The sequence below is a fragment of the Nansenia antarctica genome (genome assembly GCF_963989245.1).
Source record: "Nansenia antarctica genome assembly, chromosome: 4".
Classification (NCBI taxonomy): Eukaryota; Metazoa; Chordata; class Actinopteri; order Argentiniformes; family Microstomatidae; genus Nansenia; species Nansenia antarctica.
Window position 1 is genome coordinate 5,293,559 of NC_137689.1, and position 27,666 is coordinate 5,321,224.

At 44.8% G+C, this 27,666-nt stretch overlaps 1 protein-coding gene across 1 annotated transcript; it reads left to right on the forward strand.

Moving 5' to 3' along the window:
- On the forward strand, window positions 1–27,666 carry kif18a (kinesin family member 18A; the record flags this gene model as incomplete). Its single annotated transcript, XM_080528086.1, has 17 exons — window positions 1–316; window positions 970–1,127; window positions 1,252–1,356; window positions 2,449–2,559; window positions 2,984–3,181; window positions 7,191–7,367; window positions 7,657–7,731; window positions 8,052–8,161; window positions 11,802–11,964; window positions 12,208–12,372; window positions 13,698–13,819; window positions 14,342–14,610; window positions 16,368–16,427; window positions 24,523–24,934; window positions 25,847–25,942; window positions 26,159–26,247; window positions 27,524–27,666. The coding sequence occupies 17 exons, from the start codon at window positions 1–3 to the stop codon at window positions 27,664–27,666; spliced, it is 2,769 nt and encodes a 922-aa protein (XP_080384212.1).

Genomic DNA, 27,666 nt, shown 5'->3' on the forward strand with positions numbered 1-27,666 from the left:
ATGGCGAGTGAAGTGTGCAGCCATGTCAAAGTGGTTGTCCGCGTGCGGCCGTTCAACGACAAAGAGAGGGGCGACAACATCAGGAGCGTGGTTCAAGTCGTGGACAACCATATGCTCATATTTGACCCCAAGGACGATGGCATTGCATCTTTTGGGGCACAGAGTGTCAAACACAGAGATCTCAACAGGAAACCCAAGAAGGACCTGAAGTTTGTCTTTGACAATGTTTTCGGGGAGGATTCTTCCCAGGTTGACATCTTTGAGAATACCACAAAAGCGATACTGGATGGAGTGCTGAACGGCTTTAACTGTACAGGTAACACGGTCAACACAACCACTATCCGTAATATCACCTGTTGTTGCATAGAACTATTTGTGATAGAAAGTATGGTTGTAAAGGTTGTCAAGTTTAAAACAAGTTTAATGTTATGATTGATTTAGACCTGGGGGGGTATTCCATCAATGTCGCTAAAGGACAATCCAGGCTTATTTTGATAACTCTCGCGAGACTTATCAAAGTAAGCCTGGATTCTCCTTTAGCGACGTTGATGGAATACCCCCCAGAAGTGTCAAAATGCTTGTCAGGCTCGAGATATTTATTTACTTTTGTCGATGTCTATGACTACAATTGTCCTACCATGAAAATGGCCTTCTCAGCTAGGATTTTGACACCCCTGTTTTAGACATGACACCCTCAGTTATCTGTAGCAGTATTAAGATTGAAATGGACACCAACTCTTAACATTGCAGTGATTTGTTACAGTTCTGAAATAGTGCTTCTAAGTGCCCTGATTATGACGATGAAGTATTCACTGGAAAGTCTGTGTATGTAATGAGATGGTCACATGTAGGTAACCTACATATCGTAATACAAAGGCTTTCACAACATGGTTTATGGGATAGTGTCAGAAGTGGAAGAGCCTTTTAATATTGCGTCATTACTAAACAACTGTGTCTGACACGTTGCAGTGTTCGCCTACGGCGCCACAGGAGCAGGCAAGACACACACAATGTTGGGCGCAAACAACGACCCAGGTGTGATGTATCGCACCATGAAAGAGCTGTTCGTCCGCATGGATGAAGTCAAGGAAGAGAAGGTTTTTGAAATTGCGTTTTCATATCTTGAGGTGAGTCTTTGTTTTTGTCCTTTTTTTTCCTTCTCCACCGTCCACCATACTGGGTTACAATGTCCCTCACAATTGTCTAATTCAGAACAATTGACCTATATTTGACATATTGTCTGTTTTGCAGGTGTACAACGAGCAGATCCGAGACCTCTTGGCTAATGTAGGCCCTCTCGCAGTGAGAGAGGACATTTCCAAAGGAGTAGTGATTCAAGGTCTCACTCTGCACCAGGTTGGTGAGAAACAAAGAGCCAAGTCATTCACAGGAGCCACTCTGTGACCTTATTATTTAGCATTGTGCTACGCTAGTCCTCGAGCCTGTTCGTTTTCAACAAACCCTGACCCCCAACAAATGCAACGAATAATATTCATATTATGTTTTAGATTATGCTACTTTAGTTTGAGTTTTTCTCAAAGATTGAAGGTCTTTTTAAAGAGACGCCATGCGTGCCCCGCGGTGGTGTAGCGGTCTAAGCACTGGCCACTAGTGCAAGCTGCCCACCGGGGACTGGGATCGAATCCCGGCTCGCCAGATCCGGATATGGCTGGGGCACACACGGGGAGCGGCATATTGGGCGGCCGCTCCCGAGGGCGGTATAGGAGTATTTCCGGACAAGGATCCGTCGCGCAACACCGCCCCCTGGGTGCCGGAATAACGGTGCTGGGCTCGAGGAGCCAGTCAGCTAGTCTGCCTGGCGGTCTCCTCTGGGACTGCCGGCCACGGGGTCGTGCGGCGGATCCTTCGCAATAGGCAGGGGATAATTGGATGCTAGGTTGGGTTCAATTGGCTACCAAATTGGGTGAAAAAAGGGATAAAATCTGAAAAACAAAATTAAAAAAAAAAAAGGACGCTATGCGATTGAAAGTGAATACGAGGCGTTAAAGTATTGCTGCTTCTGGCACTATAATAATACTGGCACTGAACTAGGGCTTCTGTGGCTGAATAAGGTATTACAGTGAGTGATTAGTTCAGAGTTCTTCTTTAAAAGGATTGCGTTATCAAAACTGACTTGCTTTTATTCATGTCAAAATGTGCAAAAAAAATTGGGCTAAAACACTGACTTAATTCGTTTTTCCGCTTTTAACAACAGTCAAGTGTCAGTTTAATACGCTCTGAGATGTTTACATAGTGGCGGAGCCAAGTCGACAGAGTGGCTCCTCTTACATTCTTTGGGGAGAACCCTGGAGTTCCTCGATTCTATTTGTACAAACTATTCCCTTACCATCCAGGCATGAAAAAAATAGTTGCAATGATCCTGTAGCATCTCTTTTAAAAAAGATTGTATGATATAGGTGCTTCTGTCTGATCTGATCTGTCTTGCAGCCCAAGTCTGCTGAGCACATCCTTGAAGCTCTGGATTATGGCAACAAGAACAGGACGCAGCACCCCACCGATATGAACGCCACCTCGTCACGCTCCCATGCCGTGTTTCAGGTAACATGATCAGTGCAATTGCCATTTTCTTCTAATTACCTATTATGCTCTTTTTTCACAAGTTAATGTACAGTTACGGTAATATTCAGAGGTGGAAACTTTCTGTGGGAATATATGGGAATTAACAGGAATATATGGGAAGTAACCACAATATATGCTAATTAATATTAATACCATTTTAGATGGAAGCATAAACACAGAAACATAAACCTTTAACCTCATCATAAGTAGATATCATTTCAAATGATAAAAAATTTGAGTTACAAATTGAGTACAAATTAAACATGTCGAGGTGTCCTTGGGCAAGACACTGAACCCCAAATTGCTCCCAATGAGCGGGCCGGCCGGCGCCTTGCATGGTAGCTTGCTGCCATTGTTGTGTGAATGGGTGAATAAGAGAATGATATGTTGTTATGTCCCCTAGATCTATATGAGGCAGCAGGACAAGACGGCCAGCCTCAACCCCAACGTCCGCGTGGCCAAGCTGAGCCTGATCGACCTGGCCGGCTCAGAGAGGGCCAGCGCCACCAACGCCAAAGGCGCCCGTCAGCGGGAAGGTGCCAACATCAACCGCTCCCTCCTCGCCCTGGGTAACGTCATCAACGCCCTGGCTGACCCAAAGGTAGGTTCACCTGACTGGCCCCCAAATATAACGAACGTTATCCGGTTTGGAATAATGTCAAAAGTAGGAGCTTAAGTGGTGTAGCGGGGTTAAGCGTCGACCATGTAACCGACCGCAGGGTTCCCGGTTCGATTCCGGCCACCACGGACATATCCTGCATGTCATCCCTTCTCTCTCTCTCTCTCTCTCTCTCTCTCTCTCTCTCTCTCTCTCTCTCTCTCTCTCTCTCTCACCCATCCTTCCGTTCAAACTCGCTATTATCTCTATCAATAAAAAGAATAATATGAAAAAAGAAAAGAAACAAACAAAAAAAGGCAGGTGCTATGTTGAAGGCATTTCACATAGGCTATGCATTGTTGCTGTGAAATAAGAATGATGCATGTTATACAGGAAGTGCCTTTGATCTGCATTTGATTGCATGCAGGTCTTTCCTAACAATGCTTGGAGCGAAGCAAGGCTACTAAAGACCAACTGGCTTGATTCAACAAATAGGGTTTTTGTTGTCAAGTGTCCTGAACATATTGCATATTACAAGTGTTTGACTGAACAGGATTTTAGAAAGGAAATTATGCCCTTGTGGAATTCAATATAATACAACAAAGCAGTTGTGTGTGCGTGCACAGTAATCCTTTTGCAATAAAAAGCCCCACAAGCATATCTGTGAGCAATGTCGAACAGGCCTAGGTGCTGCCTCATCATCACCGAGGGTACATGGAATAATGCCTAGATTTCACACTCTTAAAAAGATTACGGATAATTTACGCATGTATCCCATTAGCCTGTCACACTTTGAGATTAGGGGTTTTGGAAAAGGCACTGTTTAATGTGATTTCAGATGTTTATGCTCGTCGATGAATGGTTGCTGGGCCTTGAATCTGTTCCAGGGAATATAATACATTATTTCTGCTTGTTATTGTTTTATAAATGCTACATATTTCCTCACTGTCGTCACCGCCACCCCCCGCCGCCCCCCAGGCCAGTTGATTCCTGTCGTCTGCCTGTGCTTTTAGTTTTTTTAGAGGAAATCCATTTTAATTGTACAAATGTATTAGAGTACCGTACCCGGTCTTAATTTATTCGTTCTTCTTTGTGTGTAGTTTGTCTTTGTCCCCATAACTTTGGGTGAGAATTGATTACAATTTTTACCTCGTGCCTCGGAGGCACTATGATCCTGCTTTCGACCACGGGCCCAGGGTATAAAGTGAACAGCTCTGTCTGACTCAGTGAGCCTCGGGTCGGGTCTGGACTTGGAGCAGCAGGCGGGGAGTATTTGGGTATTATTTCATTCCAGTTGCATACATTAACCTGTCACTGAGTCGTCTCGCCTTACCGCGCCGTCCCAGGGGAGGCCACAAGCAGGCCACTTGCATTTAGGAAACGCTGCACAAACGTGCCATCGCTGTAGCGAAATGCGATCCACCCCCCCCCCCCTACTGCACTGTGCGTTTTAGGGACTGATACCTCGATGTCCCAGGACTAGTGACCTGCTGGCCATCACTGAGGTGCAGTAGGACTAGTGTCCTGGTTATCACTGAGGTGCAGTAGGACTAGTGTCCTGGTTATCACTGAGGTGCAGTAGGACTAGTGTCCTGGTTATCACTGAGGTGCAGTAGGACTAGTGTCCTGGTTATCACTGAGGTGCAGTAGGACTAGTGTCCTGGTTATCTCTGGGGTGCAGTAGGACTAGTGTCCTGGTTATCTCTGAGGTGCAGTAGGACTAGTGTCCTGGTTATCACTGAGGTGCAGTAGGACTAGTGTCCTGGTTATCACTGAGGTGCAGTAGGACTAGTGTCCTGGTTATCACTGAGGTGCAGTAGGACTAGTGTCCTGGTTATCACTGAGGTGCAGTAGGACTAGTGTCCTGGTTATCTCTGAGGTGCAGTAGGACTAGTGTCCTGGTTATCTCTGAGGTGCAGTAGGACTAGTGTCCTGGTTATCACTGAGGTGCAGTAGGACTAGTGTCCTGGTTATCACTGAGGTGCAGTAGGACTAGTGTCCTGGTTATCTCTGAGGTGCAGTAGGACTAGTGTCCTGGTTATCACTGAGGTGCAGTAGGACTAGTGTCCTGGTTATCACTGAGGTGCAGTAGGACTAGTGTCCTGGTTATCACTGAGGTGCAGTAGGACTAGTGTCCTGGTTATCACTGAGGTGCAGTAGGACTAGTGTCCTGGTTATCACTGAGGTGCAGTAGGACTAGTGTCCTGGTTATCACTGTTGCAGTAGGACTAGTGTCCTGGTTATCTCTGAGGTGCAGTAGGACTAGTGTCCTGGTTATCTCTGAGGTGCAGTAGGGGTGTAAATCACCAGCTTCATCACGATACGATATTATATCGATTTGTTTGTATGACGATACAATGTTTGACGATATCACAATGTCAGTCACGATACGATTTCGATTCGATTCGATTCAAGATCGATATGACGATATGATCGATATGACGCGATATCATATGCCAATCTAACACAATTATCAATTGTAATAAGTGGTAATTAACATACAGCTCATTAACATACACACACACACACACACAGGTTCAGAGAGACATCCAGTCACACACGCACACACACACACACACACGTCCACACACGTGTCACACACGTCCAGCAGGTCTGATATTGGTCTGACTGGATTCGCCTCGAAGAGTAGATGTTAAAAAATATCTTTGGTGTCCAAAACGGTCAATGTATTCGCCCATTAGACTCCCGTTAGACGCACTCTCATTAGACGCACTCACACAAGCCGAACATTTCCGAAGATCACCGGAGATTGCCGAACGCGAGAGGAGGAGGAGCCGAGAAGTGGAGCCGAGCCAGAGTAGACAGTCACACACGGTGAATGCGAGTCACACATTGCGAACGCGAGTATGTTCCAAAATATATATTAAAAGGGATAGACTTACTGTCTCTCATCAAAAATGAAAAACATTCGTATCTTTTTCAAGTCTCTCTCTCTCTCTGCGCGCATAAGATGACGATATATATCGATATTTTTACATTGCATTGATGTAATCAGATCGTTAGTCAATGAATCGATGCATGGATGTGAATCGATGTATCGTTACACCCCTAAGGTGCAGTAGGACTAGTGTCCTGGTTATCACTGAGGTGCAGTAGGACTAGTGTCCTGGTTATCTCTGAGGTGCAGTAGGACTAGTGTCCTGGTTATCACTGAGGTGCAGTAGGACTAGTGTCCTGGTTATCACTGAGGTGCAGTAGGACTAGTGTCCTGGTTATCACTGAGGTGCAGTAGGACTAGTGTCCTGGTTATCACTGAGGTGCAGTAGGACTAGTGTCCTGGTTATCACTGAGGTGCAGTAGGACTAGTGTCCTGGTTATCACTGAGGTGCAGTAGGACTAGTGTCCTGGTTATCACTGAGGTGCAGTAGGACTAGTGTCCTGGTTATCACTCTTGCAGTAGGACTAGTGTCCTGGCCATAGCTGAGTTGCAGTTGCAGTGTTATCACAGACTTGTGCTTTTCTCTCCTTGGCCCATTTCCTCTCTCAGGCTGTCTTTCCCTCTCTCTACGCTGTAAATCCTGCTCTGATGAAATGGGTGCTTTGCTTAATTGGGACAAACTCCCCCATAGCTCCAACCATTTGCAAAAAAATAAAAAAATGTTGCTCCCATAGGATCCGCTGAAAAATCTGAAGGCCGCCTCTGAAACCAGATGTAGTTTTCAGCCCCGGAAGAACAGCTGGGCTGCCCCCCCCCCCCAGATCAGTTTCCCCCCTCCTCTATGTTTGCAAGATTCCTGCTAATTCTCTCCCTGAGACTGTGACTCACCTGAACAGCTGTGATTGGCTCAAGACACATCTGTGCTATTAGTGGAGCTGAGCTGGATTCACACACACACCCCAGCCGGCACAATGATTTCAGACCAGCAGAAAAATAATAATGTGCTTGTGGGAATTGTTGTTGTTTGAAAAATAGTTTTTTGCGTCACTTTTTTTTAAATTCATACACATGTTAAGTTTGTTTTACTTAACTCTTGACTTGACTTTTTTTCAGAGTAAAAAGGCCCACATACCGTACAGGGACAGCAAGCTGACACGGATACTGAAAGACTCTCTGGGCGGAAACTGCCGGACCGTCATGATAGCCAACGTCAGCCCCTCCTCCACCTCGTACGATGACACCCACAACACACTGAAGTACGCAAACCGGGCCAAGGAGATCAAGTCTTCGGTTAGTTTCTCTGCTCCTCCCAAAGATTATATATACGTTATACTATCGTATATGTGAAGCCCCCTTTTCTACGTATGCTCTGCGTCTTCTTAAAAGCCAAATATTCATGGTTTTTGACAGTCAAATTCCACATGTGTTTATTTTTTATATATATAAACGATTGTCCTGTTTTTGTAATGCTTTTCTGTGTGTGTGTGTGTGTGTGTGTGTGTGTGTGTGTGTGTGTGTGTGTGTGTGTGTGTGTGTGTGCGTGTGCGTGTGCGTGTGTGTGCGCCTGCCCGTCCATCAGCTGAAGAGTAACGTGGTCAGCCTGGACAGCCACATCGGCCAGTATGCAGTGATATGTGAGAGGCAACGCCAAGAGGTACTGTAACGTTAGAACAAGCCCATCCATCTCTACTACAGACAGAAAGGGCCTTCGGTTAAAACAATGTTTGCATACGTTTCTCTGCCCTTCTTTTTAGATTAGATTAGATTCAACTTTATTGTCATCGCAGAGTACAATAGTACAATACAACGAAATGCATCCAACCAGAAGTGTTAAATAGTGATATAAGGGCATGAATCTAATCTACAGCCATTATCCAGATAAGGACAGCATAGTGTTGGACATTTATCTGAAAATATTTGTAGAAAATGATTAGACTGTATTAGAAATATCGACGTTAGATTTTGCCGTTTCAGATTGTTCTGTTAAAGGCGAAGCTAAAACAGTATGAGGAGAGGAAGGTGGGGACCCAGGTACCTCAGGGGGTGAACGCTGTCGTCTGTCAGAAGCAAGCAGAGTTTAAGAGGTAAGTGTGTGTGTGTGTGTGTGTGTTTGTGTGTGTGTGTGTCACGACCCAACAGCAATGTGCGTACATTGATAGTCAATGGGCTCGTTCCCACTAGGGCTGCAACAACGAATCGATGAAATCGCTAAAAATCGATAATGAAATTCGTTGGCGACGAATTCCATTATCGATTCGTCGGGTCTTGTTCCATAACAAACCTACTTCCTATTGACGCACGGCACGCTGTCTTGCGGAGCCGGTGTAGGCATCGCGAATCATAGCGCTACCTATGGCCGGAAAGGGCAGAACCTATGACCGGAACCGGAAAAGTGTGAAAATCTGGTAGGGTGGGAAAATCCGGTACCTACACCGGCGCGGCGGCTACATTTAAATCATGCCGGAGGCGGAGAAAACGACTCGACCGAAATCGTCCAAGGTATGGGAGCACTTCACATTAAAAGCTACTAAAAAATGGTGCAACCTATGCAAAACCGATCTTGCATGGCACGGGAGCACAACGGAGATGCACTTGTGAGTTCTGGCGAAGCGTCAGCTAAATGACTGTAATGTAATGCGATAGCCAGTGAGTGTTTGCTCGCATTCATGAATTCAATATTGCATGACAAGTGTATTTAGCTAGCTGGCTAACTGTCAGTGGTAGAGCAGAGGTGATAAGCTAAAGGCTAGCTAGTGGTAGCTAGGGCTGCAACGATTAGTCGACATAATCGACGACGTCGATCATAAAAACTCGTCGACGTGGAATTTTAGTGTCGACTAATCGTATTATAAAAAATAAAAAATAAACAGCTTTTTTTTCTTTCTTTTTTTTTTTCGGGAGCCATGCAAGAATCAGCTGGGTAAGTTTTAGCTAACGTTGTTAGCCAACTGGCTAACGTTATATTGTTAGGGTCGTAATGTTTATGTTAGCTTTACTGTTACATGTTGGAAAACAACGTCCCATGGACAGGGCTGTACATGCTATGAGCGTTTGTGCTATTAATTTATTTGCCCTGTGGCACGCGTGTGACAGACAGAGGCGCTTGTATGTAACGTTACGTAGCAGGGGTTTTCCATGTTGAAGCCAGGAGAACGCGAGATGAAATGAAGTGAGGGGTGGTCGCTATTAAAATACCAGGTAGTCATGGTGGATGATCATGAATGATGCTTGATAAGTGAATGCTATTTCAATTATGTTGAGTCCACCAGCGAGCTGTCTGTAAGATAAACAGCGCCAAGCGTAGCCTACTAACGTGAGCTGTCTGTAGTCTAGCCAGCAATGCTAGCTAGCCAATCAACTAGCTCTGTGAGCAGCTGTAGCTTGGCGTAACGTTAGGTTAGATAGCTAGTTAAGCCGGATTTATGCTTCTGCGTCGCCATTTACGTGCAGCGAAAAGCCACACGAGTAATCGAGACTAACCGAAAAAATAATCGACAGATTAGTCGACTACCAAAATAATCGTTAGTTGCAGCCCTAGTGGTAGCCTACCAAGCTACCCGTGAGTTAGAGTGAGGCACTGACTGTAGCCTAGCCTATTGTATGGAGTGAGAGGACACATTGCATTGTTTTGGAGCATATCTGTTATATAAAAACATTAGTGTCTTGTCTGTAGCCTATATTGCACTTTGGGTTACTGACCTTTACATTAAGCAAAGTTATTACCTAAAACAATGCATGTATTGAGCTAGAGTTCAACTACTTTATTGAAACAATCTACCGCCATAGTCCATGGCCTGTTGTTAAACCTATTTGATGTAGCAAAGCCTTTTTTATTTATATTATTTATTATTTTGTATTAATACTTATTCATTTTGCACAGGTATATGTATAGGCCTGGCTGATTTAGAAAACATAAAATAAAATTTGCAAAATAAATCTTTTTTTTCTTCTTCATTTGTATCCGATTAATCGAAAAAATTATCTGCAGATTAATCGATTATCAAAATAATCGTTAGTTGCAGCCCTAGTTCCCACACAGGATTGTGACAGTGTGTCTGTGTCTGTGTGTGTGTCTCTGTGTCTCTGTGTGTCTGTTGTGTGTGTGTCCTGCACATCTAAAAACAAATTACACTAACGAAAAAACCTTTGTGATGCATAACATGTAACCACACTTGAGATGTTTGAATTAAACTTTTACACTTTTAATTGAAATCCATAATTTATAAACCATGAAGAAAAAGTACAATGCCCAAGGACCCAGTAGGTGGAGAGTTCTCTCTGCATTTTTGATAGGGGCATCTTGTGAGCCAAGATGTGGCATATTTGTATAAATATAGATAAACATTTGAGGTATTATATAAATCAGAGCCCCCCCCCCCAGAAAGCAAAAAAAATAAAAAATACGTCCTTCCGCTTCCCTCAAAGGGCTGTAGTGGCATCTGTTAAAAAAAAAGGAGAGCGAGAGAAAGGAGGGGGAGGGGTGAAAAAAGCTGAATGAGTCTCACTCCCACGCATTTCATTCACCGGCATCAGAATTCACAACTCGCACAATGAGAGACTCTGAAGAGAGGCCGCACGCTTCTCACACTATTAAAAATGCAGCAGTCTGGCAAGGCCGCCGCGGCGGCGCCTACGTCACAGGGGTTACATTGGCGAGCGGGGAGGGAGGTAACGATACACTCCACTCAGGATTCGATAACCATCCACGGTACTCGGTCCAACGAACGTACCGATTTTTTTTCTCACCGATTTTTTTTATTTAACAGAAAATGAGGTTGCAAGACACATTATGACTGAAAAATATATTTTTTGGGAATGTATTTCTCAGACATTTCTCCTTAAAGAATCCCCCTTTTTTCATTTCTGAGGTAGGGTATAGCGTCTCTCTCTCTCTAGCTGCAGACACGGGCTGCAGACACACTGCCAGGGAGGGAGTGCTCCTTTTTGCAGGGAGAGTGCACCGTCGTCACCCCGTGCAGGCTCTCTGTGTTCTGTCTTTTGGGTGGTTGGGTAACCCTTGCAACCCTAGTTACGTCCCTATTGGAGAGTGCAGTCACATCTCAGCAACCACCCCTCTCCACTGTCAGTTTGTTTATTTATTTACCTGCATACCTCTCTCTCTCGGTGATCCAGTGCACAGCAGCCTGATTTGACCACCGTTTAACCTATTGAAATAGGACAGAAGGATACTATATGCATTTAGAAACGGCCTTGAACCTTGAACCTCATTTTCGTCCTTTGTCATTGAACCAAGATTCACCCAGCTCTCTATTTAATCCTTCACAAATGCTCTTTTCTTTCTTTTCTTTTCTTTTTTTTACGGTAACCACACTGTAAAGATAATTGATGGGAAAAGGAGTCAAGGAGTCAATCAACGGTCATTGCTTATATTCATCGCTTATATTACTTCTCAACCCCTCCCCCCCCCGGGGTATTTCTTCTTCTCTATGTACAGGATGCCCAAACCCACCTCTTCAAACTCGCCAGTTAACCCTCTCCCCCTCCCCTTCCCATGTGTCCCCAGCACTACCTTAATTAGGCCCCTATACTTTCTTCTATTTACCTTTTTGTTTCTTTCTATTATTACTACTCGATCTTTTCAGTTTGTAAAGCGTATTTGTGTGTCTAGAAAAGCGCTATATAAGTCTAATGTAATATTATTATTATTATTATTATGACTTCTCAACCCCTTCCTCCAAACGGGGTGTTTCTTCTTCTCTCCAGGATGTCAGAGTCGTTGCAGAGCATCTTCTCCAGCCGAGCCCAGATCAGGAGGGAGCAGCTCGTTCTGGAGAGGAAGCTGAAGGAGAACGAGCTCCGACAGCAGCACAGCGAGGACTGCAACCAGCAGGTCCAGATCTTCTGTGTCAAAGACAAAACCGAGAAGGTCTGGGGCCCGGTCGTCTCACTGAATACACCACTTTCATCTTTCAAACACTGGTCATATTGGCTGTAAAATTGCCCTGCACCCCCGCCCCAAAAAACACAAAACAATGAACAGCACTTCAATGATATATCATCAGCGGCGGTCTCTGCTTTGAAGCACATTACTCTAACTGCCTGACTCCCCTTTGTCACGTCATCAAAAAGTTTTATTGACAAGCTCTGTTTTTTTTGTTTTTTTTAATAGGCCACCTGCAAGCACGAGCGCAAGCTGGCGTCCCTGCTCACGCAGCAGCAGCACATCCGCAAGAGGCTGGCGGAGACGGAGCAGCGCTTCCTGGAGAACGACGGCTGGCTCCACCGGGTGGAGAACGAGATGAAGCTGCTGGGACAGGAAGCGCAGGCCCCAGAGGTGAGATGAAGCTGCTGGGACAGGAAGTGCAGGCCCCGGAGGTGAGGCGACCGGCCGGCCGGCTGAAGAAGAAGAGGGGGCGGCCCAGAAACATCTTATTATTATTATGATGATGGGAGTTTTAAGATTCCTCAGAGGAGGAACGCTTGTTCGCGTTGAAAGACTTTGGGTTATTTGGGATGTGCCGAGAGAGAGAAGTTAGAGGACTCACGCGTTACCCTCGGGGCCGTGGAGCACATTTTACGACCGGGGTAGTGGTGGTCTAGTCTAGTGGATAGTGAGTTGGACTTGTGATCGGAAGGTTGTGAGTTCAAATCCCGACTGAACAGTCCAAAGCACGGGTTTTGGAGAACTGACAACATATCTGACAACATACAGTATGGGAGCTTTTAAAAAAAAATATTCTTATGGAAACGAAAAGTATGTTTTGGTCAACTTAGCTAATCAGCTCAACGTTATCCGAACCGATATGTAGAGTGATGCTACTGAAGTGAGCTACATTGTTCTGCAGCATAGCTAATAGGGGTCCAAGGCAAGTACACCGATTGTTTTTACAGACAAACAGTAACAGGCCGATGCTGAGCTCTGAGGGGGTCGTTTAACTAAGCCGTGGCGTATTTTTTAGGTGCTGACTCTCTGGATCCACAGATCACTCCCTAGGTATCGACCTTGGTAAATATTGTAGTTTGGTTTTGTGTATTATCCCTTTTTAAGTGCCCTTGAGGTTCTCGTCCAAAGCCGAGAGGGTTTTTTTTTCGGAGAGGTTGGCGGTGTGTCGCTAGGAGTTTAAACTAACATGGCCCCCCTTTTATTTTATTTTTTTGAAAGCGTTGTGTCTCTGCTGGTGTCATGGGCATTTTTGTTTTTTCCCATCTGTTCCCCCCCTAGTAATTAGAAACGTGCTCATTTTATTCCTTTCGTTCACTCGTTGATGACTCGAGAATAAATCAATGGCTCTTTACTCACCCCTCAACACAGCCAGTCACCTAAAACCATGTCAATGTTTTTCTTCTTTTTTTCTCTTTTTTTTCTTCTTCTTTTTTTCAATCCCTCTTCCAGGAAGTGTTCCAGAACAGTGACGCACCTGCTTGTGTTAGTGTTCTCTCTGTTCTCCTTCTCCTGTGGATGACAGCTTCTTTTACCCAGAAGACAGGTTCTCAGAGTGGGGGGGGGGGGGGGGGGGGGACATACCACAAAATAAACCCCCTTGAGATTTCTTCCTCACCGCCTTGCAGGTTTTTTTTATACATGTTTAATACCTTCCCCCCCAGGGTTCCCTATGTGGTTCCCCCAGTAGCTCATCCACGTTCCTTTCCCCCCGTCAGGTGCTCCAAAGGGACCTCCAATGCCGTCAGCTTCAGTTGCAGGTGGAGGACCTCAAGCAGCACATCGAGCAGATGACCCACCTCGTCAGCCTCCAGGAACAGGATGACAAACAGACAAAGAAGTAGGTCCCTGTCTCCTATAGGAGGGGGGTTAATATGTCATACATGAGATGAGATTCCACTTTACACTCCTTGAAGTGTTTTATTGGGATTATGACACCACAGAGCATCTTGTGATTTCTTAAAACTTTGTGTGGCCAAAATTTGTATTTGTTATAATAATAATACATTAGACTTATATAGTGCTTTTCTAGACACTCAAAGACGCTTTACAAACTGACAAGATTGAGTAGTAATAATAAAAAATAAACAAAAGATAAATAAAAGAAAGTATAGGGGCCTAATTAAGGTAGTGCTGGGGACACATGGGAAGGGGAGGGGGAGAGGGTTAACTGGTGAAGGAAAGCTTGAAGAGGTGGGTTTTGAGGGCCTGTTTAAATGTTGGGCGGGTGTTGGCCTGTGATGTGGTTGGGGAGGGCGTTTGTAGGCTTTTATTCACGTGCATACAGTGTCTGTGTGTTCTAATAGTAACCTAGCCTTGACTTCCATGCTTCATTCTGTCTGCCTGTCTGTCTGGTGTTCAGAATGGTGACGGCCCTGTTGCCAGCCTACAACAAACTGTACTGGACGCTGAGGAGAGCGGACCTCTTCACGGCCGCGGACGAGGCCGAGAACCAGGAGATCCAGCAGCTGGTCCTGAGGGAGAGGGCCGTGGTCTGGGCCGACCAGGAGCAGACCAGGGAGCAGAGGGCCGTGGAGGGACAGGGCAGCCTCGGCGGCTCCAGGCTCCGACCAGAGCTCCCCTCCATCCTGTCCTTCACACACCTCGTCTGTCACCAAGAGAGCCCGTGCAGTAAGTGTTGCCTTCCACACTGTTTACATCCCGTGTATGACATGCAAAAAAACGTTTAGTTGAGTTTAGTGAATGCAATTCAGCAATATTGTTTTGTTAGCCTTTTTTCCTTCCTGTGTTAGAACTTAGTGTTGTGGAGTAGCCTGAGCAATTGAATACTGTCCTTGTTGCGATTAAGTAAAACGATACTCCGATACTACACTGCAGTGAGTTTGACGCCAGGCGCATAGTTTGACGTTGTGACGCGTGGGGTTTTTGCAACACGTTAACTGTCAGAAAAATGTTGCCGGCATCGCTAAAAAGAAACGCTAACCTCGGAGGCGCACGATTACGACTGACCGAACAATTTCTCAACTACGAACCGGTTCTCGATTTCTCTATTTCCCTAAGGAAAATTGCCGTGATGCAATCGCGTCATCACACCACCAGAATCTCAAAGGAACGTTTGAATCCACCATCTTGTGGAATCAACGGCGCGAATAATCGAGGCTGTTTTGAGAGCGAAGGGAGGCCCCTACCCCCAGTGTTAGTAGTGTTCCTAATAAACTGTTCGGTAAGGTGAGTCTACGTACAGGCCATCAGGACGAGCCTATATACTGTATATACAGGCCATCAGTAGTCGTAGAGCAATATTCTATCCCCCCCCCCCAGGCCACGCCGGTGGTGTATTTACTGTTGGATCATGGGAGTCAGTGTGTGCATGCACGGGGAGTCAACATGGTTGTTCTATCACCCCTGGATAACCCAGCACCACCAGCTCTCCAGCAGGGAGGGCCTCTTTCAGGACACTCCGCCCGTAACAGACAATGGAGCGCGAACCGAAGCTGGCCGGCGGCGACGCTCAATGACTATGATGCTGTCCATCATTTGTCAGCGCGCGCACCCCGCACCTGTCCCCCTGCGCCGTCGCACGCTTGTTTCCTCATGTCTTTTATTTAGTATTTTCTGGCCCCGTCTCTCTCCCTCTCTCTCTGTGCTTGTAGTCGAGTGATACCCTTGTAATTCGATCCTCCCTTCCCAACCCCATGACCACAAACATAATGCTAGCCTACCTCGTTCTCAATAGGTCGTGTCGTCTGTTTGTTTTAATTCTCTCGGTTTTTTTCACCTAGCGAGGACTATGTTGGGTATCGGTGCTGTTGTTGATTTAATGTTGGAAGAGGATGGTCATATTAAAACCATTATTGAACCTCCACTACCCGTGAATTAACTTCTGGCTAGTTTAATTAGCTCTCTCTTTTCAGAAGTGTTTTAGCCAAACTGTAATTGCATGTGGTCTACTACCCATGTGATCCTTTAGTGTCCCAAATACTTTAGCTGGTGTTAGTGTTATTGATATAGCCACTTCTATACGTGACGTGTGTGTGTCCGTGTGTGCGTTCGTAGCATGAGATTTAAACCAATCAGGAGTCGCCTATGCGTCACATGCTCCGGCAATACAACAGTACCTTGAGAAAGCCCCATGCCCCAGCTTCAGACAGCTGTATCTCGAAAAGTATAAATGTCACAGCTTAGATATTCACACCGTTAGGAATGGGCCGCGGAATCTCTACGTTTATCTGCACAGTTCTGAAGCTGCTAAGTGCCCAACGTGGCGTTGGGCTCAGTGGAGATTGAACACGTGACGTGACGGGACCCGCTTTCATTCATTCTCCCGTACCATCTCTCTACAGTGTAAGGACGGCTGTGGTCATGCTGATGTGTTGTGAGTTACAGTACTGATCAAAGCTGTGCTGACCATTCCGTTTGTTACTCAGGTGCCAAGAAACATCAGAGGAGAGTCTCCCTGCGTCTTCAACCCACTCCATCAATGAAAGGTAAACTTGTCTTTACTCTTCCCCCCCCCCCCCCAGGCCTGCTAACCTGGTCATTAATCTACCACCCGCCTCCCTCGATGTGACAGAGGCCATCAAACCTGTCCATCACAGCCATCACTCCTGTGGTAAAAAGCTGCAGCTATCAGTTTATCTCAGTTTGAGTGCCTTGTACTGCACTGTCATGGCAGAACCGTTCATGAACCATCCATTCATGAAGAATGCAGAAATGTTTCTGAATGCAAAGGTGACTACTATGCCAACCCTTTTCTTGTAGTTTCTAAAATGCTTGCCTCTAAAAATGACACTTCTTGAGGAATTTACAGTGCCCTATGTACCGTATTTTCCGCACTATAAGGCGCACCGGATTATAAGGCGCACCTTCAATGAATGGCCTATTTTAGAACTGTTTTCATATACAGGGCGCACCGGATTATAAGGCGCATAGAATAGAAGATACTGCAGTCAAACGTTTGACTGGGGTTGCGTTACGCCCAAGCTCCACCTACTGCGTTGCGTCACCTCTCCATCGGTGTTGTGTCAACTTCCCGTTGTCCAAGCTCCACCTGAGCGTTGTCACCGTCAACGTTCTACCTGCTCCACTGTCATTTTATATATTTTTCCACCTCAAGTATCAGCCGTTCGTCATCCATTTTTGCAACAAGCGTCAAGGACCTGCGGTGATTCACAGCTGACTCGCGTGAATAGCAATTCGCAATAGCTGCGACCACGAGATATAGGGTAGTTAGCTACAAGCATTTTCAATCTGCTATTATCTCTATTAGTGGATTAACCGCTGTGGTGATATAACAGCTGATAAAAATACATCAAGTAGACTACAAACAGAGCAAAACAAGAAAACAACACCAGAAAACAACCAATAGGCTATACAATTATAACCAACAACCAATATGTGACAGCTCCTGGTGAAATGTGCAACGTAATTTTTCAGTTTTTACACATGCTTAAACTACAGATTGTAAGCTTTCAAATGATGTGTCATACATTCAAATCAGAGAAAGATTGAACACGACAGGCGTATTTGAATATTGGTTCACCTCAAACACTGAATGGGAGAAAAGTGACTCTGAACGCAGCCACAGCTACGAACGCTGCTAACAAAACACATCGCTACGAAGGTCTAAACTGTATTTTAATAACATGACAACATACTGGGAGAACATCGATATGCTAAAAACACATAACTACACATAACTAGATGAACACACAGTCCTTGCTTTTGAACACGAGCTAAAACGAAAGTATGTTTACAAGTCAACCCTCCCTTACCGGTAGCCTCCGGCAAACGAGAATAATGAATCCAATACACAAATTATAAGTGTTTAGTGATCGTTAAACTGTTGTTTATTATATCGAGTGGGTACTTTAAAACTTCAAGTTGAAAGCACCAAGAAGGACCGCCTCGAAATTCATCGATGTTCATCATGTCCCGTGCTAGCGCTGTTGCCTTCATTCGAATAGTGACTGTAGAGACGCTTCTACTTGCTGCTCTCTGTTCAACAACCCACTGTTCGAGTTTGTCCTCTAACTGTGTCTAACTGTGGCCATCTCGCTTTGTTCCCTCGGAAACTCTGTTTAGCCTTCTTTACTTGGGGTCTTTATACACACACAAGTGGTGTGGGACTGTGAGTAAGCACAGTACCGGTGTTTACTGATTACCGTAATGCTGCAAGCGGTGCGGCTTTGTAGTTTACCAGTCGTACTGAAACATTTTGACAGAGCGCCTTGAGCGCTGTGTACAACCAGTATGGATCAACCAATTAACCAATTGATCCATATACAGTATAAGGCGCTCCGGGTTATAAGGCGCACTGTCGTTTTCTTTTTAAAATTAAAGGCTTTTAAGTGCGCCTTATAGTGCGGAAAATACGGTACATATTTGGAGAGTGACGTTTTTTTTCAAATGTTCCAAAAAGTATCATCTTTTTTTCACCATTTGAAAATAACAACACCCAACACCTTTATATACTGTATACTTGGGCCCTATCCCATTTCACCCCTTGCCCCTACTGCTTAGCCCTACCCCTCCGTGTTGCACGTTCAAGTGAAGGGATAGGGTGTCCCGATTGTTGTTGGGAATTATTTCAGAGGCACACTCCAAACGGAGTGCTATGCGAAATCTCCCAGAATGCCTTGCGAATCATCGGCAAGATAGTGGCCAACACACAAGCAACTAAAGAAAACCTACAAATGTAGTAATTTGCTTCGTTAATAAAGATTCAAAAAAATTATGATAACCGTCGTATTACCTTAGTTTAATGTAATTTCAATGTATTATAGACCTTGTGAAAAAAATGTCTAGCTAGCTAACATTACGACATTGTTTTAAGGCTGATTTGTGCATGGCAGTCCCCATTCTGACTATGATTTGACCTCTGATCTAATTATTTAAAGGCAGTCGCTTAGCAAAACTTCTCGGTTACTTTTATAAGCTGCAACACCACACTTTCCCCGTTGTGAACAAAATGGTGGGCCTGCTGTTTCACAGTTATGGAAGGCTACTTTAAAAGCGGAAATTTTACACACACCAAAAAAAATCTGTATATTTCTTGTCAGGCCAACATTGATAGGGTTGCCACAGAGCCTCATAGATATCCTAACAGCTTAGATTCACTTCCTGAAGTAGCCTCGTGATGATGACGTTTAGACACAAGACTGTTCTATACAAAACCTAGACATATATGATGTATTATTTATTATGAAACCATTCCAAGAATTAAATCTAGACTTTTAAGATGTCTGAGGTTTGTGTGCACAAAGTGATTATATTTTGGAGCCATATCAATGCTTTAATTTGACTTTTTTCACTGGTTATTTACAGTTACCTAATATTTAGTCTGACAAATTGCTAGAACGGAATGTCCGAATATCAAGCGTGTAATTACCATTTTAGTACGTAGCTACTGTACTATGGTAATATCTAATAATGTTTATCGTGTGTATATATTTTTAGTGCTACTCATTGATCATTGGTGTTTAGTATAGCAAATTGATTTCCCTTCTGCCATCCTCAAGAGATGATGTGGTATTGATTACCACTTAAATAAAATTCTTAAGCCAAGAAAAATAGAGAAACTGTAACATGTAAAAGACAGCTGCGAAATAAACGTTACAGTATTCTGAAATAAAATAGTAAATATGTAATTTACAGTTGTGCATTGCTGCAAGACTTCCTGTTCTGGAAGCGAAGTTAGTTTATGAAATGAAATAACATTCAAGACCCCTTAAGAGAAGAAAGAAGAAAAAAACATACTTGGGGAAAACCGTTCCCCCAATGGAAATGGAATAAGGAAGTATATGAAATATGGCCGTCCAAATTGGCTGTAATGATATTTTCTGCAGAACAGGTGGTCTGCATTTGATTGAAACACATTGTGGGAAACCTACAGGAAAAAAAAATATAAGACCAGAGGACCACAGCTCAGCAAAAGGAAATGGCATTAAAGGAAAAACAGCCGTTTTTTCACACTGCTTTTATATGAGCTCTTGTCTAGTTCAGAATGTCTGCTGTGTGTGATACAGATATACTATCTACTTAAATTAGACTTTTGTGTGGAATGAATGAAAGACAAGTAACCTATTAGTCTGGGGGGCGGTGTGATTTAATCTGTGCTTATGTAATTAGCCTCCGTGCTTGACAACGATGGAGTGTTGGGTCTCCTCCTCAGGCCTGATTATTACTGTCTGTTGTCGTGTCGACTGTTGCCGAGCAGCTGCGAGGGCAGGTCATCATGCATGACCCTCTCAATAAGGCTCTGATCCATGGTGCTGCATCCCCCTGTCACCTCTCAGCACAGCACTCACTCTCCTCTCTCTCTCTCACTCACTCACTCTCCTCTCTCTCTCTCCACTCACTCTCCTCTCTCTCCACTCACTCTCCTCTCTCTCTCTCACTCACTCTCCTCTCTCTCTCTCTCTCCTCTCTCTCACTCACTCTCCTCTCTCTCCACTCACTCTCCTCTCTCTCCTCTCTCTCACTCACTCTCCTCTCTCTCTCTCACTCACTCTCCTCTCTCTCTCTCCTCTCTCTCACTCACTCTCCTCTCTCTCCACTCACTCTCCTCTCTCACTCACTCTCCTCTCTCTCCTCTCTCCTGTCTCTCTCTCTCCTCTCTCACTCACTCTCCTCTCTCTCTCACTCACTCTCCTCTCTCTCTCTCTCTCTCTCCTCTCTCTCACTCACTCTCCTCTCTCTCCACTCACTCTCCTCTCTCACTCACTCTCCTCTCTCTCCTGTCTCTCTCTCTCCTCTCTCTCTCACTCTCCTCTCTCTCACTCACTCTCCTTTCTCTCACTCACTCTCCTCTCTCTCACTCACTCTCCTCTCTCTCACTCACTCTCCTCTCTCACTCTCTCTCCTCTCTCACTCTCCTCTCTCTCACTCACTCTCCTCTCTCTCTCTCCTCTCTCTCACTCTCTCTCCTCTCTCTCTCTCACTCTCCTCTCACTCACTCTCCTCTCACTCTCCTCTCTCTCACTCTCTCTCCTCTCTCTCTCTCACTCTCCTCTCTCTCACTCACTCTCCTCTCTCTCTCTCACTCTCCTCTCTCTCCTCTCTCTCTCTCTCCTCTCTCTCACTCTCTCCTCTCTCTCTCACTCTCCTCTCTCTCACTCTCTCCCCTCTCACTCCCTCTCCTCTCTCTCACTGACTCCTCTCTCTCCGCTCTCTCTCTCACTCACTCCCCCTCTCTCTCTCTCTCACTCACCCACTCCCTCTCTCACTCACTCCCCCTCTCTCTCTCACTCACTCACTCCCCCTCTCTCTCTCACTCACTCCCTCTCTCTCACTCCCTCTCTCTCTATCTCACTCTCTCTCTCACTCTCTCTCTCACTCACTCTCCTCTCTCTCACTCTCTGCTTCATCCTAACCTCTCACTCTCTCTTTTCCAATCACACTCGTTCTCTCTCACACAACTTCTCACGCTCCTCTCTCAACACTCGCTCTCCTCTCCCAGCTCCTCTTGCTCTCTCTCTCTCCCTCTCCCAGCCTCTCTCTTGCACTCTCTCTCTCACTCTCCCAGCCTCTCTCTTGCTCCCTCTCTCTCTCTCTCCCTCTCCCAGCCTCTCTCTTGCTCCCCCTCTCTCTCTCTCTCTCTCCCAGCCCTCTCCTGCTCTCTCTCTCTCCCAGCCTCTCTCTCACTCCCTCTCTCTCTCTCTCTCTCTCTCTCTCTCTCTCTCTCTGTCTTTCTCTCCCAACCTCCTGCTCCTCCTCTCTCTCTCCCTCTCTTCCAACCTCTCACTCGCTCTCCTCTCCTCTGTATCAGTCTAGATTTCCTCCTTTCTATCGATCCCTGTCCCCCTCCCTCCCTCCCTCCCCTTTTTTTTTATATATCTTGTTCAGTCAATCCAGCATCTCACCCTCCCCAACCCCTCTCTCTCTCTCTCTCTCTCAAGCCCGCCTCATTCATGAAAATGCAAATTCACTGCAGGGCAAATAACGTCAGCAAAGGCGAACCCCTCCCCTGCCCCGTCAGCGAGAACAGCGACACTATAAAAAAAAAAGAGAGAAGAAGAGAGGCAGCAGCCAGGCGACCCTAATTCGGTGCGGTCTCTCCACCAGAAATAGCACCTCATGCATGTATTAATCCTACAAGCCTAAAAATATGTGATTGAAAGAACTTGGGCTGCCATTTAGTGCCGAGGCCGCCACGCTATTCATCACTGTCCTCTCGTCCTGCTCTCCGCTATCTGAGCCGGGACTCAGATTTGCTAAATATTGCATTCTGCTATTCACATTAAATATACAGCACCATTAATCATCTAAAAACATTGTCGTCGTCCGTCCCCCCCCACCTCTCAGCCTCCCCCTTTTTAATGATAAAGGAAATATGAGACTGATGTGATTTTTTTTTTAAATCCTATTTCTTTCTTTTTTTTCTGGAATGCTTTTGCTTGTTTTGTTTATTTGAGGGGGTTATTTTTGGGGGGTGGGGGGGATTTTTGTTTTTTAAACGATCAGGGGGGTTTAGGTAAGGTAATAAGACTAAGTTAATTGAGATGTCAAATCCACCACCACACAGTCCGGATTTCTCAGAATCGCCACCTCCTCTCTCTCTACATTGTGATGTAGCTGGCATCGCGGGCTGTGATTGGCCGGCAGGAGAGTGATGCGGTCTCACTGCAACAAGTGTGTCTGCCTCATGCTCTGGTGCAACGTGCTCCACTTTACTTCAATACACAATTAGCTTTGTTAGATAGATATATTAGTCTAGCCTTTCATATCTTACTTTTTATTTTATTTTTATTATTATTATTATTATTATTATTATTAACCCACAATTATGAGATTGATTACTTTTTTTGGATGCAATGTTGAGCACCGCAAAGCTGGATGACCTGTTATGTGACTCACACAATGCATGAAACAGTTGCTGGTCCAGTTGTTCCTGGTGAATATCTGAATATTCACACACAAACACACACACACACACACACACAAATCCTATTTTTTCAACAGTGAAAATAAATAAAATGAGTGGAGTTGCAGTGTTTTTGAGTTGCATTTCCACTAAAGGAACAGGCCTTATTTGATGAGGGTAGTTAGGGTAGTTTTATATAGCAGAGCTATGTCGGTCCGGACCATATGACCGATAACTAACGTTATGTAGCGTATGACTCATCCTGATGACTAATGTGGTGATCCATCCTAGTGGAGCTGTACCCTTCTTCTACACGACAGGTTGTATAGCATGTGACTCATCTATTATGGCTAGTGATTGTGAACTACTTATGCTATATACGCCTAAATTATTAGGTGGTTTACATGCCTCTCCCCTTCCTTCTCCTCCTGTTCCCCCCAGCCTCGTGTTCCATCAGGGTTTTCTTTTGTGTGACCTTGGATACTCTTGTCTACTTTTAATCTTCTTCTCTTTTTTTCTTCTTCTTCTTCTTCTTCTCTCTCTATACTTTAGTCTCATTCTTGTTCATTCTGTTCATTTTTCTTTCATCCCCCTCACTCAGCCATATTCCATGTCACCGTGGCTCGTGTCGGAGCCGGCGAAACTCAATTTGTGACCATAAATGTGTTCTGGCCCTTACTCCCTTACACCTCTGATTAATGTCTGCCTGGTGTAAAGGTCACCAGGTTCACAGTCTTTGGGCACCTCTGCACTTCACCACCTGACAATAGATGAGAACACGTAATACCGCAGACGAGGATCTTCTACTTGGTATTTGACTGAAATGAGTCTCTCTTTTGTTATGCTGCTGGCTGCTTTATTGCTAGTTAGTGTTCCCTGTTTGATACCACTGCCACCTAACAACGCATAAGACATTTTCTTTTCTTTTTCTTTTCTTTTTCTTTTTCCTTTTTCTTTTAAAATAAATGATCTTGTGGTGTGGGTGACGTGCGTTTATGACATTGCTATGGCAACCTGCTGCCATATTGTTAGTAAATACCCACACTACGTACGCACTGTAATTCAGATGGGATGATGCTTTCGTTGCCTACATTACACGACTTGGTGATTTGAAATCACGTCGTGATCTGAGCTCAGACCAGACCTTTAAAGGGGTAGTTCTCCCCAAGTTACCAAATTGTGCATTTGTTACCCTCTATTGCTTTGAGGGCAGTCTATGGACAATGATAGATTGCAATCCACTCATTGGCTTCTAGCCATTTGCCACCAACAGCTAACTAGCTGGTTTCCCCCCAGGGTTTAGCTTAGGTACAGTCGGCATGGAGGCAAAAGAGTTTTGGATAGGGAACAATGGACCCAGGCAGGGGAGTCCATCTCTTCACTAGTGGCGGTCACACTGAACAGGAGCATTCTGTAACCAAAACCAAGTCAATATACCCAATTTTACCTCTTTTTTTTAGGTTTAGTAATGCAAGTAGTTTCCAATCTTAAAATCAAATGATAAAGCAAATAAAAGACTGCCTTTTCATGAATTGACTGATTAATGATGCAAATATATGATTATAATATATAAAAATATATATTATATAAATGATATATACCGTAATGATAAAAGCACTTTGAGCTGCAACGTTTGCAGGAAAAGTGCTATACAAATAAAAGTTGTTATTATTATTATTATGAAATGACCTTTTTGTTGTTGTTGTTGTTGTTTTAAGGCCCAGCAGACCCTGTGACAGAGCTGGAGCCCGCTGTGAAGAAGCCAACCAGAAGGAAGCTGGCTGTGTCTTCACCCAACCCTTGGAAGCCTGTCCCCGCCCTCGGCCGTCTGGTCCTGCAGGAGGTCCTCAGGGAGGAGGGGATGTTCCCCCTGCAGTACACCCCCGAGGCAAGACCGAACCTGCCCTCCGCCCCGCCGCTCCGGCCCTCCGCCACCAACGACCCCAACATGACGTTCGACATGATCGACTCTGACGAACCGGCTTCTGCTGCTAACGCCACCATTATCCTCCACACCGGCACCACTCCTCGTCCAGCCAAGACGTCGTCGTGTGTGCTAGCCACACACGGCGCTAGCCAATCACAGCCTTCCACAGCCAACACAACCGACACCAACGGACCTCTGAAAAGGTACGGTAATTTGGTTGGATGTTAGCTTTGTTGAACACTGTAAAAAAACAAACATTGTATGTACAGTATGTATATTCATAGCTGTGGATATGAACCCAGTCATCCCGGGTTATCTTCATAGAGCCTGGGACACATACCCTATGCAGATCATGTTCTAAGCCCTTTCCTTTTGCACCCTATTACAATTCCTAACCATTCAAATCTCTATTTTACACATTTTGTCCCCAGAGAAGGACCGGGCAGAAAATTGTATTAGGATTTGGAACATTTTCTATGAAATCCGATACGCCCCCCACCGGCTTCTCTTTCAAAAGCTTTGCGAGCCCTCTTTAGTGTTCTGTGGCGTGAGCAAGAGACAGGCCCTCTGATCCATTACCCTGTTTCATCTGATATACCGTCGCCCTAAATGCATTGTCATAGTCCCGCCGTTTGCCATTACTGAATCGTCTGAAGGGTAGCAGAGTTGTCACAGACAGTGCTGCTGGTCTCATTCCAATGTCTTGATTATATTTTAATCGAGCATTCCAAACCGTGGCTTCCCAAACTTTGGAATGCTCTTCCCTCGGGTTCTTAGATGAGCGGTCTCGGTCGAAGCTTTTTTAAAAAACAGCTAAAGACTGTCCTGTATAGACAGTGTCTTTTGGGAACCCCTTTTCCTGTCTTTCTGTGTCCTGTTGATATTGTGGTACACTTGTTATTTTGCTACTTGTTCCTGTTTTCGCTTGTTTGCCTATTTCTTTTAACCTGCTATAACTTTTGCTCTTTTATTATGTTCTTATATATGTAGAGCACTTTGTGACCCCTGGTCTGAGATAGGTGCTATAGAAATAAACGTTACTTACTTACTTAGTACGAAAGTCAAAAGGTGGTTAAGATATTGAACGACATGCTCCGCCTTCTTCTGTCCCACAGACTGGCCACGACGACGTCTCTGCTAGACATCAGACGTGGCAAGCCGCTCTACATGGCCAGGACGTCAGCTGCACAAGGCAAACGGAAACTTTACCCGTAAGTGTGTTGTTTCAAAATCAAAATCTGAATGAGTATCGTTATTATTACACATTTTTTGTGTTTTCTTCAACTTCAATTATCCAGGTTAGCCTCATTGGTGGGGCTTTTTTGTAAGAGAGACTTGGTCACTTACTGATTATAAGGTTTTATTGTATTCTTATTAAACAGAAAGTTATTTGAAAGCTTGTAAATGTTGTGTTGTCTCTCCCCCAGCAGCAGCAGAGAGGACAGCATAGCGCCCAAGCGCATCAAGCAGGAACCCGCAGTAGCGGGCAAACCACTGAGAGTTCGTCGTTTTGGTGGTGAGTTCTACAATATTCTTCCCCTGATTGGAGGAAACATCCAGGTAGTCTTCACAGGACCACCTGGGACCCGTGCGGGGTCTTCTTTTTTATTATTTCTTTCATCACTTTGAGTCTAATTGAGTTGGGGCTAGAACCGGCCAGACCCATGTCCACATGATTATGAATAATATAATATATATTATTGAGCATAAAGTCTACATTTCAGTCAAGCACTTTGTGTCGGCCTACATTGTGAATTGTGAACTAATAACAAAGTAAACTAACAAAGTTAGTAAGTAATCCGAACTATTACTAACACTTCTAAAACATGACACTGATATATGGTGGCCCATAGCAGAGTACTCAGGTGAAACATTTTAAAGATATGCTTTCACAAACACGTGCATTGCAGTCGCTTTGAGATTGTTGCGCAGGTGCCTATGAAATGTAGCCCCTCAATAATGACCTAGGTGAAAGTAACTGCTCCCTAGTCAGTCTGCTAACCTCCTACACCTAGCTGTTTTAGTGTAGAAATGCTTCTGGACTATCGATTATATATCGATTGATACACATTCCTTTCCGCTTCAAGATTAACCGAGTTCCAAGGTGGTTTGGGAAACACTCACCAAACTACACCGCACCTGAGCTAAGCCTTCAGGAAGTAGATCATGACACAGATCCATCGTTATCAGGAAACTCACCCCCTGGTCAGAAAAATCCATGACCTTGGATAGCAGTGAAGCTTTGACAGATGAAAAAAATTACAGTGTTAGTGCTTGGTTCACTGTCATTAACTTGGTGTGGAAAACACTCGTGAAAATGTAATTAGTATTGGATTTTTCTTTTCCACTCTCTGAAATTGCAAGGTTCATTTCTTTTAGAGGTGGTTACCCTCTGAGCTTACATCTGTCCAGCTGTAACACAACGTTGGACTAGGACATGTTTAGATATGTTTTATTAACTGTGAAGATCTGTCGATCTGTCTTAGGACAACTGCTCAAAGAGAAGAGGTTTCGTGAAGATGGGATGCATGACTGAGCGTCTTGTCTGATTTGGCTACATTGGCTACTGATTTGGCTACTTTTCACAAGAATTCATTTGTTATAGAAAGTGGAAGGTTTTATTGTAAGTATTTAAGTATTGCTGTTGATGCAAAATGGCTTAACCTTAGTTTGATAAATGGTAGTGCCTCCTCTGCTCCACGGCAGAGTAGAAGCGTTCCATTATTAACTCTAATGGTAACTGTTAACGGTGGCGCTAAGCATTATGTCTGTCTTTCTGTCTCTCGCCCCAGGATCGGAGGAGAACGAGCCTAGAAGAGTTGTGCGGAGTATCTCCGAGGGTAACCTCAACGTCCTGGATATCAACAGGCCTAAACCCAATTCCATCTTTTATAAAACCTCACAGAAGTTCAAGCGGGTGACCAAGAAGATGTGA